The sequence below is a fragment of the Copadichromis virginalis genome, linkage group LG23, assembly GCF_057382275.1.
Source record: "Copadichromis virginalis isolate Kocher_CV1m ecotype Utaka linkage group LG23, C_Virginalis_male_GT1.1, whole genome shotgun sequence".
NCBI classification, from domain to species: Eukaryota; Metazoa; Chordata; class Actinopteri; order Cichliformes; family Cichlidae; genus Copadichromis; species Copadichromis virginalis.
This window is the reverse complement of record NC_140639.1, coordinates 21,528,759-21,546,677: the sequence shown is the minus strand read 5'-3', so window position 1 is coordinate 21,546,677 and position 17,919 is coordinate 21,528,759. Positions and strand designations below refer to the sequence as shown.

At 40.7% G+C, this 17,919-nt stretch overlaps 1 protein-coding gene across 1 annotated transcript in view; it reads right to left on the bottom strand.

The window, feature by feature from the left end:
* LOC146680791 (transcription activator GLI2.L-like) overlaps window positions 1–17,919 on the bottom strand; it is a 93,918-nt gene that overhangs the window by 14,190 nt on the left and 61,809 nt on the right. Inside the window, exons 4-8 of the mRNA XM_085448923.1 lie at window positions 16,465–16,667; window positions 13,850–14,032; window positions 3,928–4,129; window positions 3,308–3,500; window positions 819–929 (exon numbers count right to left, since the gene is read on the bottom strand). Coding sequence (XP_085305049.1) covers window positions 819–929; window positions 3,308–3,500; window positions 3,928–4,129; window positions 13,850–14,032; window positions 16,465–16,667 — 892 coding nt within the window. The remainder of the gene's footprint in view (window positions 1–818; window positions 930–3,307; window positions 3,501–3,927; window positions 4,130–13,849; window positions 14,033–16,464; window positions 16,668–17,919) is intronic.

Genomic DNA, 17,919 nt, shown 5'->3' with positions numbered 1-17,919 from the left:
ACTGACACGTAGTTTGTCCCACGTGGCTCCCGGTACACTTCCACCAACACAAAGACGCACACACACACTGACACACAAGGTGCTGACTGCAGCATGTTTGTCTCTGCCCCACGCACGCGATCTTCATCAATTCTGGTGGCCCCAAGACGACTGCGCGCACCGCCGTCCCCATGCATCACGCCCAAACCTGCCTCGCTATCGGAGAGAAGCCGCAAATTTGTCAAAAGGAAGAGGAAAAGGCTCCTCACATGACAATAAAGCCCGGCCAATATTTCATGAAAATGAAGTGCTCTGGCACAGTTTACAGTGGCCGCGGAGGGAGAGGGAGGGGGAGCCAAACGAATGGATGCAAAGCTCTTATCATGTGGAGTTTTTCTGTATCCGAGATGCGATTTACAAGAAGGTCACAGGAGGCTGTGGCGCATCAGGGGCCACGGATCAGGACACAGAGAGTGAAGGCAAACAAATGTTCCCACTTTCCTGTCCAAACTCCCACGGTTCTCAAAACAGTCCAAAAACGTCACCTCATGATCCAAAAAAGGTCCTGATTTTACAAACATCTGATTACTCATTACAAAAGGTCGTGACTTTTTTAAAAGCATTGTTAATGAGTGGCGCCAAAGTTTCTTTCAAAACTAAGTCCCGTCTTTCCACACAATGCCTCTTTCTAAAGAGTACTCACTCCTGAAACTACGTTCAGACTTTGTTGAGCAAATTATCTATTTACAGTTCAAGTCTCAGTTAACTCAAAGGTCATTTTACTCCATATAACCCTGATGCAAAGCAGTAAAACACATTTTTCTCTTATTCTTTCGTACCGGTGAACAGGGAGACGATGGCCTCAGTCCTTCTGCTTCAGGCTTGACCTTTGACCTTTTGGTGTTCATAGGGTCAACTGTGCTGCTGACGGCCGAGTCGCCTCTGTGGTTCTGAGGAGGGGAAAGATTCAGGATCAGACACCTTTAGATGTTATGCAAGAACATCTAGAACGGATTTAAATGAATTGAAGTAAAAGTTTATCTCCAGTAAAAATCCTGTTACTCCTGCACAATAATCATATTTTTACAGGAGGGTTACTGTAACCTAAAGTTCAAGATGTACGGAAGCCCGTGGAGGACAATATTACTATTTTGAGTGATTTATCTGCTGTTCTCCTTCTGTTTGTGTATATATTTATTGTTATTTATTTTATTTTTTGTTTGTTTTAATTTGTAATTTTCTTACTTTCTAACTTAATACTTTTTCTTACTGTATTTATTTATTGTTTTTATGCTGTTTTACATGTGATACTGGGTTATATAAATTACACTAACTTACTTTAAGTGCATTTAAGTTGAAATTTAACATTTTTTGCATTAATATGGTGTCACCCTGTGGAGTAGATTTAATATTATTTATATGAAATAGTGACAACAACAACAACAACAACAAGCAACCAAGACAAAACCCCACTAGAACAAAAATTAAACTATGCAAACATTTCTATATTTATCATAGAGTAATTCATATTCTCAGCTGAAAAACTCTCTAAAAAAGGCAAATCCAATTCAAAATATAACACAAGGCAAATCACCGGCCCCTGTTCCCTTCTGCAGGATCTACACGATGCCCTTCCTAACCTCTCACACAAACATCTGTAATCTGAGCCAGACTCCGAGATTAAACGACCAGATTAGACAGAGAAACCAAGTGTTGGAGTAGAGAAATGATGGGTTTGCCCCCGAGAGTTTACCGAGCATGTGCGGAGGCTGACACCGCAAATAAAAACACTGAGAGCGCCGTGACCCGGTGAGCGAGCGGAGGGCGGGATGATGACAAACAAAATCTACAGTGAGAACAAACAGCTGGAAACCGGAGCTGCAAAATTCAGGGTTCGGCTAAACAGTTATTTCAGCAGCTGGCATGGAGAAAAATACCTGGGGAACAAAAAGGGGGAATTTCCTGCAACCGCACAGAAATCAGAGGCTTCAATCATCCAGAAAGCTTCGAGTACACAAAACTCTGTCAGCTTACAGCTGTCTTAAACTTATATTATTTTCTCTGTTTATTTAAACTCAAACCAGACAAAACTGTCTTTTGTTTGAAGAACTTTAAATACTGATTCAAATATACGAGGCAGATGTTTACAGTCTTGTTTTTTAAAACGGCAAAAGAAATAAAAATGTATAAGAAATCTACAATATCTAGTAATGACAGTATTCAGATGTCGGTGTGTTTATGACTTCCACCTAAGAAGCTGTCATACTGTAAGAATAAACATTTTACGTCTGCTTAGTCAAAATAGAAAATTAACAACAGCCTTATAAGAATGTGCCAACAGAGCTGATGTTACTGAACCAGTGAAAATGTGCTTAAAAAATGACTTTTATAGAAGGAAAATGCAGCGACTACCAGAAACTGAGTACAAAAATGAAAAAATAATAATCCTTACTAGCAACAAATAAAAAGAGTTTAATGCTGAAAATCAACAAAAAATAGAAATTAGATTATTACTTCTGAAAAATGAATCCAGAACCAGGTCCTATGTGACAAGTTAAACAAAAAAGAACAAGTAGGGCTTTTTTAGCAATTTTTTTTTTTTAAATCTTTAAAAAGCATTTTTTCTTTAAAAGAGGTGGAAAACCAAAAGCTCTCATTCACTTCAAGATTATTTGAACTTGTTTCTAACAGAAACTGCTGCTAAATTCTGTCCAAATCAATATGACAGCATCTTCTATAGACACATATAAATATGTGAAGACTGGAAAATATACTGAAAAGGAAAAAAACTGAATCAAGTTACGGGAAAAAATTTTTTAGACTAAATTCTCAGCTTTGAGCATTCCTCAGAAATGTGGATGTGTTTAATTTTAGTCACACACCAGTTAATCAATCAATCAATAATTCAATCAAGCCATCTGTGAAGCAGAACTCCATAAAAGGTCCAGAGCACGTGGAGCGCAGACATCAAATAACATCCACACAATACAAAAATCATTTCTAACCTGCATCCTGATACTAACCTGAACCTAAAATTATCAGCAAATATGACTTTGTGTAGAAACTAAATGAATTAATAAAATCACTTGCAGTACTTCTAAAATAAAGTGCACTGGTTCTTACATTTATCCCTGTGTGATACCATATTTGATGGTTTTAAAGGTACAGAACAGCTTCCTTTAGCACAAACTCCTCTTTCATTTCTGTAAATTAGTTTTTTTCTCCTGTACTGGAGAGGACATGACAGATCACACAGGAAAGCAGGACGGCGAGGGGCAATGAAATGGAGAAAATGATGCGAAGTGGAATCAAACCCTTGCCCCTTTACCTTGGATACCAGGTCGCTGTTGTGGGTGGAGGCAGGAAGCGAGGAGAGGCCGAGGGCCCCCTGGCGGGTGGTGAAGGTGGGCGGCGGCTGGATGAGGGGCGGAGTGTGGCCGAAGGCGCTGAGGCCTCGCTGCTGGGAGAGGAGCTGCTGGTAGGCCATGGGATTGATGGGGTGAGGGAAGGGGAAGGACGGGCTGCAAGAGGAAATTTTTGTATAAAGGATTTTTGTATAAAAGAGAATCTCAGCGGTAAACATAAAACTTGATACTTATATTTACAATGAATAAATTAAACTTTGGTTTACTGTGCAGTTAACCTCCATTCTTTAATTATTTGAGGAAATAAAATTAAAAACGAAAATCAGAAAGAAAGAAGAAAAAACTTTGTGGCTTTTCCCTTCTGCAACATAACAACCAATCAGGAGAGAGAGAGAGAAAATCAGACACCTGAGCTGGAATAAACCTGTTCAGTCTGAGAAGGCGATCAAACACTGCAAGGGTTCAGTGATTGAGATAAAGAATCAAAACTTGTCTCATGAGAAGGTTTAAGTTCAGTGGAACTGAACCTTTGAGTGACAGATCCAGGTGTTACGTTATCTGACATCAGTGTGGGTGCGGATACCTGAGCCCGCCGACCGACAGGTGTCCGTAGGAGCTGCTGGCGGCCGAGCTGGAGCGTGAATTGTTGATGTATGCCACCAGGGAGTTGGGCGAGGTGCGGATCATCGTCTGGAGGTCGATGCTGGCGTCGGACAGCGGCGAGATAGACAGCGCCCTTTTCCTGCTGAGCCGCGGCGTCAGTCTGGGGCTTGAGAACCGCGACACTGTGGATGACACACAGGTGGGTGAACAGGTGATATTATCCATCACACTGGTAACATGTAGGTTAGCAGTGAGAGGAGTCTAAAGGAAAGACTCTTAAATCTAACGAGTCACTCTCCACCTGAATGCAGTCTACTTAGAATCAGCCTGTGTCTGCTGTTTGTGCTATTTTGGGGCGGAGGCATTAAAGCGGTGAGGGTGGAAGTGCATGCTTGCTGTGATGGATGCTGCTGCAGCATCGCTGTGACACCCAAAACCCCGCGGACTCACAACAGCCCTATCAATAAGTGCTCACAGCGAATATAGTAAACTATCTCTTCACTGACACAAACAGAGCCTGGCAGATATTACTGTAGATATTAGACAATAAACTCAAGCCTCAAGGATGCAGGAATTACACTGTAGAAGCAATCGTCTGGAATAAGTGACCTACATCCGACTGGATCTGTCCCAGTGACACAAATTTTAAATGGAGAAGGGTCGAGGGGGTTAGTTGTTGTTTGATTGCACAACACTGAGAAGAATCACCATGTTTTCAGGGTATTTCGCTTTACAACTCCCTACTTTCCTAAAATAAGTAAAGAACACTTACAGTGGAGGGAGAATTCAAATAGTTGCAGGCTGGGTTTCAGTTTGTCTTTACATAGGGAATAAAGTATAACACTGATGCCACCTGGCTTTAACAGTTATGCATGCTGATGCTGATTTGCATAACATTATATGAAAACTGTCTTTACTGTACAGTCTAAGTCAGCGGTCCCCAACCCCGGGGGACCGCTACCAGTCTGTGAGTCGTTTGAGACCGGGCCGCGAGAGTTGAGGCTCGGGTGTGAAATGTATGGGTTTTTTTTATCGTTATTTTTGTTAATCATTTTTATCATTAACTCGGTTTCCCTGGGTCTTTTCCCATGTGTTATGAATAAATCTTCTGTTTTTTTGGTACCAATACTGGCTTTATTTTTTTGTATTTATCCGCAACACCTTAAAGGTGAAAATATTGTCGGACATAAACCGGTCCGCTAATGTCCACTAGAGGTGGGCTCCAAAACTTAAAATGTCCAACTTAATTTCTTTAGTTCCAGCAGAAATAAATGTGTTTACAGCTTAATAAAAAAACATTTTTAGCCTATGTAGTTAATTTGCCCTCATGACAACTATACAGGGGAATAATTTTTTTTTTTATAATTCACCTATTTAAATTGCATTAAGGCTGTCATGTTTAGGCTGTGTGCAGGCAGGATGAGGACCCAAACGCAAGCTCACGGAGGCAGGAATGAACTCAAAACACAGTTTTATTGCTGATGGAAGTTAAGGCGATACAAAATAATATGAAACTAAACTGTGAAGTCATAAAGGAACTGACTCACGAGGAAACACGGAGGGGCACACAGTCATGAGGGAGACACAGACATAAATACACAGAGGGTTAACGAGGGAAGTGGGAGCACACGGGGAACACAGCTGACAGATAATCGTAATGAGACAGGGCAGGAGTGAACACAACATGACGCATACTGACAAGAGACTGTCAAAGTAAAACAGGAAGTACACAGAGGTTCAGACAGGAGGAGAGAGAGAGCACGGGGAGAGCACAGACATAACGGGCTGGGGAAAACACAAGGAGGGGAAACGAGGGCTCACAGATACACAGAGGGGCACACAGGGGGTAATCAAATAAGGAACATCTTAACAGAACAACCTAGGAACCACGGCATAAATAAAGAACAAAATACAAAACACACGAAAACTAAGAATACTGGGCCAACATGGCCCAGGACCATGACATCGGCATTATTAGGTCGTGCCGCCTTGACTGACAGGGGCTTTAGCTGCTAACTGTCTGCTATGTTCCTGAATGGACCTCTAGACCAAGTTTAAAAGGATTTGTTTAATTTTGGTAATAAATAAAATCAGATCATCAGCATACAGTTATAAGCTGCGATCAGTTTGTTCCTTCTGGTGCACTTTTCATATGATCATCTGACAGATAATATGGCTTATTGTGTGGTTATTGTACTAACAGACCATCCCTCCAGTTTTAGTAAAATTCTGATTTTATTTGGCTTTTAATTAGGAAGAATCGGTGTCTGTGTTAGCTGATAACTTACCCTGTCATTCTGATAGGTTCATTTCTGTCTTGAAAAAAGCCAACACAGAGACTAAAACACTGACACTGGTCAATACCTTTAATCTAAAAACAGCTGTCATCACAATGGCACTCAATCAATTTGAGCAAATGGACAAAGGACCCCACATTTATTATGTCCATGTAGATAAGAAGCATCAGTAAATAATTTGTTTTTCTTACAAGGAAGCTAATATGCTAATAACAGGACTTAGTCCCTTGATGGCACATTTAGAACTGTAGTTAAACCATAATTTACATGCATCTATATGAAACTGTTTGTTTGGTGGTTGAAAGGTGCTGTTGCTCGGTTGATGTGTGTAATCTTTGAGTACCCAAAGTGCCTCATCCTACTGAGACATCCCTGATACTCACAGGCAGGTCACTTTACCATCTGTAATGGGTTGTATTTTATACAAATGCACTGCAATGAAATGTGTCCTTAATGGGCTGACACAAAGGTGAAGAATGAGGGAAACATATCCCCAGCATCACAGCGTTGACATGTATTTGGTGCTGTTTAAACAGTAATCAATAAAACTGACTTCTGCGTAAATCAGAAAAATTAGGGACATTTTTTAATCAATGTGTTTCTTGGTTGGATTTGGGAGAGTTTGACAGAGGTCAACATGTACTGGCTGTTTATTGTTTTAAAAAATTAACATGAGAAGGGCTTAAATTACAGACAAATACATGGTTTTTTTCCCAAGTTTTCTTTTGGAGAAAAACCCTCATTTCAATTCTCACAGGCCTTAGAGTGAAGCAGGGAATTAGCCTCCTCTGCAGCTGTCTGATCATTACATTTCACAACTTTAGTCTTTAGTCCAAACATGTGTCTGCATGAAATCCAATGCAGCTCTCACATCTGCCCACATGTGGCGACCTCATTAAGATTCAGACACGACCAATCAATCTTCCCGCAATAATTCCTCGTAATTACTCCAGATAAACATCACCCAGTCTGGGTTGGACTTCACGATGCTAAATGAGGGCAATTTACAAAGAATTGATTTCAACTGCAAGGAAATGTATGCAGAACCATCTGATCGATCTCAGCTCTGACATGTAAATTCAGACAACAAAACTCTTCTTCAGGCAGGTAAAACAGGCTCCAAACTTCCTTTTTCTTTAAGTTGTAACACTGGGCGGACATACAGAACTCATTGCATGCTTAATTGTCATTTTTTTCCTAACCAGCTAGTCCAGAAGACAATGAGAAGCACACTGACTGTATTTAGGTGTTATGGTTAAATAATAATGTTTAATGTGACATAAGTAAATAAACAGATTTTAAACGATTCAGCCTGAGACTATAGATATTTTTTTCCTATGAAGTCAGAGTGAGTCAATCCCCACAAACTGTATATAAAAGATGTCAGTAGCCACTATGATGTCACCCATGTATTTCTGGCATGGTGAACCCTTAAAGTGAGCAGACTGAACAATCTCCATGTTGGGTTTCTGAGTCAGACCACATTTGAATGAAAGGATGGGAAGAAGTTATGAGCTAATGCTGGTTGGTATAGCTTGGCTAGCAAGCTGCACCCATAAACTGTAACGGTGCATCACATAGATTAGCACAATTATTTGACAAATTACGGTATCAGCAATATTTATAATTAGCACTATTATCCTGAATGACATCTGTTACCGCTCATAAACTTTTCAATTCTTTTTTTCCCTAAAAGATCTTGTGTCAGTGTCTCCCTCTCTGCAATCTTGGAATCTCTGAGCTCTGTCAATGAAATGGTGGTAAACTCAGATATGCACGTTATATCACGTTTCCCTGTGAATTGGATTAAAAAAACAAAAACAAAAAAAAAACAGCCCAATGCTGAAGACAATACTTCAAAATATGAGTTAACAAGCTCATGGGTGACATCATGGTGGGTATTACCATGTATAGAGCTAAGCCTCTGGGAAGATTCAAATACGTTTTCTGAAACCCTGGTAATGACTACAATGTGGCAGGTTAATCTGGTCTTAATCTGCAACATGCTGTTTTTAGGCTAGTCTACATAGTGCACACAGCCATATCTGTTTGCTGCTCAAAAACAAATGGAAGCCTTAAAAGTTGCCCTTTATTTTTGCACATCAAATTACCAAATAATAACAGTGAAAGAAGCTGGTATCTTCCTCAAAGATGGGAATATTTAAAAAATGTACATTTAAAGAAAGAGTTTATCCATGAGTTTTCCACCACTGACGGTGGCTCTAATGTTCTCAAAAACTGAGTTAATTAAAGCACATTAAAGCATTGTATTGGACACCTGACACTAAATGCTGCTTGGAAAAGGGCTGTTAAGATAAATGTTAAAATCTGTCCTTGTTCCTGGAGCACATCTGGTTCACTTCCTGTCACCAAGGCTCAGAAACTAGAGGCTCTGACGTTGAGCTTTTCCTGCGACAGCGAGGAGCTCAGCAAGCAATTAATTCTGCTTTGTTTGCTTTCACTGCCGTGCTTATTAACGATGGGGCTCAGAGGGTCTTTCCAAGTATGTCCTGCAGCATATGTTACCTGTTTAAAGACTTGAGGAGGAGGAGGAGGCATCTTTATGCTGGGACATATGGAATTTGAATGATGATCTAACAAATCCACAGAAGAGGAAAAACATTTCCTCGATTCTCGAGGGACATCTTAGCTCTGGAGGTTTGTTACTGTTTGAGGGGCGGCCGGTGTTGCTGGATGCTAATTTGGACATTTAACCAGACGAAGCTCAGATAAAGCCCAGGTTGATGCTGATGCTGATGGTGGTGGTGGGGGTGAGGTTTTCTTTTTTTTCCTACTGTTATCGGTGATGGCGGCAGCGGCTCGTATGACGCCGTTCAGGACTGGCAGCCATATTCATCTCTGTTACTTCCTCTCACCTCTGGGGAGATGTGTTTATTAATGTGCCACTTCCACTGATAAATGGACCAATGGAAAACCCCGGCTCGACTCGCTCGCCGCTGCCACTGCCGCCTCCCCCACTTCTCCATTGTGATTTATATTAGAAGCTGCTTTGGGGAGGGGGGGGGGGGGTGAGGTGTGTTGAAAACATTTTGGGGAGGGGGGGGGCTCTCAATTAAAGGAAAGTCATAAACTTTAGATAAAAATCAATAAGCTGCTTAAACTTTCGATTATTCTGGAGTCAAACTTTGACATAAGCACTTAAAAAAACTCACAAGGAGTCTGTCAACTATGACATCTGTTAATTTTAAATAAACATTTAAGCAAAAGTGACTAAATGATAGCCAAAAATATTTTCCTTATGTGAGCAATAAATATGAGGAAAACCAGTCAAAGATGCTTCCCAGCTAGAAGCGAATGTTTGGCCCAGATGTGGCCCACATCTGCAGTTTTCTTTGGCCTTGAATGACTGCATAAACATGGGGTTAGCATGGCTGCCACAACGCAGCCAGAGGTCAAGGATGTTCTGTTTTTGAGAAACGACACTCGCCAGCACGACAAGTGCCAAAAGAAGCCCGGATTAGGCCCAGATGTGTCGGCTCTCTGGGTTAACTTTACATGATTGCACTTTGCACATCTCTCATTCTGGAGCTAATAAAAAGACACCAGACCATCAACCATGAAAACGTGTAACAGATGAGTAAATTCGATGCCTAAAAAAAAGATGACCTTTTCTCATGAAAATAAAGATGTAATCACTATAAAATAAAATCTCATGTTATGACTTTGCCAAGTTTCTGTTCTTTCACCTGCAGCGTGAGACTGTTTTATTTGTAACAGAAAGTTTTTAAATCATTATAATATAAACAAGTCAAACTGAAAACAAAACTGATCTGATGGTGTGAAAGATTACGTTCAAAAACATAAAAACTTCGAGCTTACTTATTCAACATGAAACTACCACAGATGGTGTCAAAGATAGGGAGACACGAGAGGAATTGTTCACCCACACACACACAAAACTGATTTAAAGATCTTAAAACAGAAATTAGTAGATCTGCTGCATGTGTTGAATATCTCCACCTTGAATCTTTACTCAGCTTTAACAAAGCCCCAAAACAAACCAATCAAAACCTTCTGATACCAAAAGCCTGGTAACAGATTTGCGGAAAACTAAATATTTGTAGGACTGAGTGCAACCACAGAAGATGAATATGAAGAAAGCATCTTAGACAGCATTCCTGTTAGACAGATACCTTATGTGTTGCTTCTTTTGAGTAGTTTTTCTCAAACATCACCAGCTTTCCTCACCTCATTTCTAAGAATGGAAATATTTCACCGTGTTTGGCAGGTAGAGTGATCTTGCTGCTCCCTGCTCACAGTTTCAGTGAATATCTTAACAATGACATTTTGGCGAGACGGAGCCAAACGTGCTTTCCGTTTGCTTTGGCTCCTGCGCCTGCATAGTGTTTCGGGACGGCTGGAAACTGAGTTATGACAGCTTTAGTGAGCGCGGCTGGCCGGCTTCACGCTGCTGGCAGCCTGCCTTAGCTCTCAGCAGCACAACTTTGGCCTCCAACACCATAACACAGCGAGCTCATTCACAAGCCTGTGGGGAAGAGTTTAACCCACGCTGACGGCTCGTTGAGCGGCTCAGCAGGCAACCGTATCACTCACTGTAAAACTTGGGGTGAGGCCTAAAGTCACCAGTTATTTTGTACATTTATATATTGTATTTTTATATTTAATTTCAGATGTGCTCTGTTTTCAGTGTCATTGTGGACCTCATAGATTGGTTGCAAGTTACAACCTGGAGTTCTCCTTTTCATTTTACAGCCTCAGGATACTCCAGCAAGAAACCACATGTAAAGGTTTTAGAAATGTAAAGACCTAAAATTCCCACGCAAATGTGTTGTTCTGTCCTTTAAGCTCATTATAGTTCATTTATAGAGGAAACATCACTGTGCTTTCTTCTATGAGTTCAGACTTCCTGAGCTGCTTTGGAATTTACATATATTACTGGAAAGAAGAAGGTGAGAATGATTGTTCCAAGCAGACAGCAAATATATGCAGCAGTCACACACGACCTGGTTACTTAAAGGTAGACTTTTAACATAAGTGTGTTTACTGTTTCAAAATACTTTAAAATCCAAATCATCCAAAATTAATGAAAGACATCTATGTGTTGACGAGAAATCAAATGGAAGCTAAACTGGTGACAATCTTTACTTTTGTATAAAACCAGTTAGTAGCACAAGATGTTGCAGCGAGTAAGTATAACCTTTACTTAACCAGGTAAGTCATGAAACACACGAGGTCCTGAAGAATCCTTTAAAACCCTTTTGAGCAAAACATGGTGGATGGTTAAAATGTGTAACTAGTGCTGTATAGAATATTACTAAAGAGTGTATGAACAGCTATGCAGCAATGAGAGACTATCCAATGTCAATGAAGGTCACCAACTTCGCCACATAGCTGTTGGAATTATCAGTCCCATCACTGAGGCAACAAATTAACAATAAATTAAAGCAACTTCCAATGGAAAAGTATCACATGTGACCGGGTTACCAAGGCAACCACTGGCCTGAAATAAGTACTGGAAACCAGCTACCAGCTGAAAAGCAATGCATAAGCTTATTGCTTTGATGAGTATAGAGTAAGCTGCTTTTGTTTTGTTTTGTTTTTTATTTAAACTTTAATTGAAAGGGAAAATTGCAATATTAACAAATGTTGCCTTTTGATGCATTGCTGCAAAGTTAGCTTAAAGACAATTTATATATGCAGTCCCTTGGCAGGTTACAAATGTTATCCATAATTGCACTTCAGATAAATCAATCTAAATCCATGAGTAGCATTGGAATAACTTTTGAGACTTTTCTGAAGCGTAACATCAACTAGTTTCTCAAGGTTTGCTTATTAAGCATGTGCCTAGAACAAAACCCAATAAAAAAGCAAAAAAATAAATATATACGTGCATCCACACCAGACACGAGAGTCAAAAACAGGCCAACAATAATATTTTTTTAAAAATCAACAGCTCTCATACTCTCACACTCCAGTTTTGTTTTTAACACTTCCAGCACACCTGCTCGGGATTATGACCAATAAAAAATATATATTGATGGGTACCCATAACTTTTTTTTCAAAATTCTGAGATTAAAGTCAGATTTCTACTAGAAAATTTTAGATTTCTGACAGAAAAAGCCAGATTTATGAGGAAAACAACCAGAATTCTATCTTTCGCCTCACAATTCTAGAAAAAGTCATCTCTTATAAAGATTTTTTTTTCCAGAGGAACCTAATTCTCTCCCTGCTGTGTTTTTATATGAGTCTTGTGGCACACAGTAGTTATGTAAAGCACCTAGAAAAGCAAAGGTGAGTAAAGGATGAGCAGGAAGATGGCCATAAATATCCTACAACCCAGTTAGAAATTTACTGTATGAGAAACACTAACAGGAAATGTCACATCTGTGCAAGTGCAGAGGCGTTAAGCTGGCAGGTATTATCACAATGACTCAGACAGATGAAGTTTTCTGGTGTTCATCACCAGGACTTCCCCTCCACCATTAGTCTCACTCTCAGACACGGGTACCCTTTTAAGGTGCAGAGCAAAGCGCCGGATCAAAGCAGGCATCCATTACATTAAATATACCTACTGCAGCCAAATGTGCCCCACAGTGGAAATATCACAGCACCACAATAAGTCCTCCATGTTTACGGAAAAGTGCTGGTGGAGGCCTGGTGTGGAGGCGAGCTGCTCAGCACATGTCCAATACCTGAAGCCCTTCAGATGTTTGAAGATGTTTGACATGAAAAATGTACACAGGGCTTTTTTATTTATACACCTCTCCTGTGATCTCTGTTTCATCTCCAACGTGATACGAATTTCATCTCCCTAATCGGGGTCAAAGCAGCTCATTGGGTAGAGCCGGGTGGGCTGGTGGGAAAAGAGACCTTTCTACAGTCCGCTTTAGTCAGCTGGATGAACTGACTTTTCACGTGATACAGGATTTGCCACCTGAAATAACGCTCACAACACGGTAACACCCCAAATAACCTATAAAAACACATAAGATACACAGATACACTGTTTGTTATCAGAAGTATATACAACTCAGATTAGATACACTTGTAGTTTGTGATTCATCTCCCAAAGAAAAGACAAAACAAATAAGATAAACTTAGAAAAACTTAACTGAAATGTTGGTTTACTTTTTTTTTCTATACATTGGATTGGAAAGTCAAAATCAACAATATGAAAAGCCAAAAGAGGTTCAAACGTAGGTTTTATTTCAACTTTAAAACTGTTTCCACACATTTTCACCATTTGCGTAAAGCATACGGTGGCGTACATTGTCACTCATATCCTTGATATTTTAAAGCCCCCTTTCCTTTCTTTTTTTTTACACCCAGGTGACCTGTTTGGGGCAAAAGGCCGAAGTTAAATAGAATGTATGGGTGCATCACTGCTGTAAAGCTGGACATTGTAACATGGCAGTCTATGGGGACCGACTCGGTTTTGGAGGCACCTTCCACTGGTAATGACAGAAACTGCAGTTTCACATTTTTTCATTTACTGTCATCGTACTATGTCTGAACTTCTTAGCCTAAAAATCACAGGAATCCAGAAAACCAAAACTAGGGGCTTAGAGAAGTTAGGAAACTGCAGCTGGAAACCTTTCAAGTCAAATCTCAGAGGTACTCACCATCAATGGGAGCGATGTAGTCAGACAGGTGGGCCCCCGCCGTGGCCCCGGCCCCTTGCATGAGCAGCTCGCTATAGGGGCTCCGGTGGCTCGCCATTAGGTGATAATACTCAGCCGGACTGGCTCCAGGTGGAGGAGGAGGAAGTCCAAACAGCCCACGGTCTTTCAAATGCTCGTGGGCCACTGCAGGAGCAAGCAGAGAGGGTGCGAATGAGCAGAGTTAAAGAAAGCTATGAGAACAGGAAATTAGGACAGGGAGGATAGATGGATGCAGGGATGGAGTGAATGGCTAAACAGGAGGAGGGAGGGAAGGGGGAGAGGGGCAAATTCCTGGTGCCTCACACTGAGGGGATCTTTGAATGGGGAGAGGGGCCAGTGGGGTGGAGCTGGATCGCTGATGTGCAACAGCCCGTGTAGGTGCTCCCACCCACCAACCCCCCATTTCTTCAGTCACACAAGGAAAACAAGTCTTTATGTTGTTGGTGTATGTTAAGGTCAAAGACTCCGGAGTGTAAATATTAGTTCTGATTTACTGATTATTTTGATGGACAGTGGAGGAACTTTCACATCATGAGTTTAGTTACCTAATTTCACTACTTTTTCTTCAGTTTTTAAGGTGGTTGCAGCCATTTAATTAATCTGCCAATTAATCTAGTTTATAGATTTTAAAGGCAGCCTACAGCTACTTTATAATGCAAACTCGTGAATCGTATTGGTGTTAACATCTGCACGTAGTAAGATCCTTTTAAATGTGTCAGCACCTCAAAGTCTGAATTATGAATCTGTTTTTCTCCTCCACGTCCTCACATTGTGTCTTGCTCCCTTTTTTCAGGCTCTCTACCTCCTGCTCGAGTCCTAATCGATCTTTCAGACGACATCAGGCCTCTGGGCGTAAAAAAGAGCAGACGCCGTGCTCGTGCTGACTTCATAGCTGAAGTAGCTGCCCTTAATTCGCCCTCACAGGATCACATTTCCACCTTAAAAACTTCTGAATGATGACCAGAGAGCTAGTTAATCAGATGAAGCTGTGGGAAAAGAGACGCAGTGCAGGAAGAGAGCCAGCAGGTTAAAAACTGCAGAACCTCCGAAAAACAAAAAGATGCTTATTTAAACGGGCTCCAGTTGACTTTTTTTCACATATTACATTTCTTTGTTGCCAAAGTGTCCTTTAACAGCGATGTGAAAATAACAGGAAGTCACATCTCCATGCTGAGGTGAATAAAGAGGTCACCTGGAAGGCTAGCAGTCTTCATTTCCAAACTCAACACCTTGTCTTTCAACAATCTTTTCTCCTTCGGTGCAGCTTTATCACGGGCCGATCTCAGGCGCGGCTGCTTATTTCACATTAAAAGGTTTGCCACATTACCACTGACAGACTGTAAAAGAAGATTTATACCCCGTCCCACCACCGCGCTCCAATCTGTTATTGTAATTCAGCGCTGAGGAAAGAGTTGTCATCACGTCCGGGTAGATTTTGAGGAGGGGTGGGGGGTTGTTGAGGGTTTGCCAGCACTGTTTTATCAATTTCAACTTAGTGTTTCTAAAAGAATCCTCTTAGTATCAATGTGGAAGGATGAGGAGGTCAAGGTTTCCCTGCAGAAAGACCCCAAAACATGTCACCAAACACTTCAAACCCAGACTGCCAACTGAGTCACAAGTAGTTCCTTCTAAAATCACAATATTACTTAACGATGCTCCAAAGGAGTTTTCAACCAGTGGAAATAAAACCATAAAGTGTTATGATAAATACAAAATATAACTAGCCTAACATGCTTGGAGGTTATTTGGCTTGAAGGTTAAAGATATGGCTTCATATCTTTGGATTTATTCAAAAGAATTTAAAATATCTACATTTTTAAAAAGATACTTCTCATACACTAGTTTTTGGCTTGGTTATGGTACATTCAATTGGTATACTTTTATTCATATAGCTCCAGCTCACATCAAAAGTCACCTCAAGGCACTTATATTGTAATGTTAAGAGCCTGCAGTTTGGTTTCTTAGAAAGAAACCAATTAAAAATGTATTATTAGTTTTTATATTTGGCTTTTAGACTGGTTTTGTCCATGGTTTTGAATGGCATTTGACTGGATTTTGGAGTTGGTTTCACACTTGGATTAGATAAGCTTCAGTTTAGCTGGGATTTGTTTTTGATTTCAGCTTAAAGACTAGTTAGACATATTAAAATGGTTACATGTATCCACAATTAGAAGGAGACAAAGCAAATATCCTTCTCCAATACCTGATAATCTGCAGAGATCCTCCAATAAGTGATTTGTCCAAAGCGTGAATGAATTATGAAAATGCACAAAAAAATATTAACTGACTCGTATTTGTTTTGTCTGCCAGCTTGGGAAGATGGCAGTGAAAAACAGTTATATAAAAGTAAATAAGGATTTTAAGGTCCTGAAGTTAAACTAAGGCAAAGATGGTAAAATGTGTAAATGATGTATAAAGCTTAAAAATCCATTGAAATAATGTTACATTTTACAACAATATAGATTGAATTTGTCCCCTGAAAACTGATTGGACAACGTGGAAGAGTAAAAGCAGACAGAGAAATAAATGTCTTTCTTTGTCTCATAGATAAAAAAAGAGAAGATGGGTGAACTTACAGTCCGCAGGGCTGAGTCCTCGGGCCGCTGAGATCATGGATAGGGTGGGGCTGCTGTGCACAGAGCGCAGGTAGTGCTCCATGTGAGGGCTGACATAGGGGTGAGGCGGGCTGAAGGGAGAGTCACCCGTGGCCACTGCAGCTGGCGAGAGGCGAATCAGGGAGATGTCGGAGATGACGGGGCTGCCGGCCAAACCTGCAGGGCTGGAACAGAAAAGACAAATTATATGCAAACTGCTGCATACTGCAGTTGATCTTTACACTTCTTTAACCCAATCAGCAACCAGCTCCAGAGGTTATGTTCACACTTTTGTAACAATGGAGCAAAGACGAATTGGATATACAAACATAATACTTGTTAGCTTCCAGATTTAGGATCTCCCCCCTTAAAAGCTGCGTGCCATCAACATGAAGCACGCTTTGACACGACCACCTGAAGCGCCCTCGCACTCCACAAACTCCTGCGGTGACGGTGAGTAATCCACCTGCGAACCCAATCCTCCCAGCATCCACCTCAGTGTACACAGAGTGTTGAGAGTGATATCACGTCTAACGCGGTTCCTCTATCGAGCTTTTGATCTGGGAGAGGAGGAGGAAGGGGTGAGATCAGGGTCATGGGACGAGCAGACAGTGGGGGAGGAAGTGCTGCACGGCGAGGAGAACAGCCTCTACAGATTACACTTGTGTCCACGGGGCATTTTGTGGGCGTCTTTCACCTGTGTAAGGTTATCTGGAAGACGGCTGATTCTGCGGTTTTGGGGAAGATGAGCCTGATAAAAGAATGCAAAGCTGACACCTTTGTCCTGAATCTGTGAACTTCAGAGTTACACAAATATATGCACAAAAGTATATTTTTACTAAATGTGAAGTGAGCAAGCTTTGAAAAACTGGAGATGTTCTCAGAGTTCTTCTGTCAGATTTGCTTGTCACAGTCATTTCATCTCAGACTGACACCATGAGGTTCAGATCAGGGCACGATTTTTGGATTGCATGTCTGTACTTGGTTTTACACATGCCATACATTGCTTTTGCACTTGGTTTTAGACAAGCTTCCACTTTGTCTTTGATTTAAGATACGTTTCAGACTTTGTAATGCCAGGTTTTATTCTTGATTTCATATTTAGGTGTTAACTTGGCTTCGGACTGCTTTGTGCATAGTTTAGACTGTTTTTGACATTATTTGAGGTTTTTTCACTCTCACTGTTGTCTTCGGTCTTAGTTTCATACATTTTTGACTAGATTCATTCTAATTTGGACTTTGTTTTACACTGTGGTTTGAACTTGGCTTTAGATCAGGTGTTGGACTAATTTGTTTATCTTATTTTATTCTTCCTTTTTATATGATTTCTAACATGGCGTTGCACTTCATTTCGAACCTCTTTGCACATGGTTTTGGATTACATACGGACTTTTATTTTAGGTTTTTCAGCTCACCTTTGGGCCATTTGGGACTTGG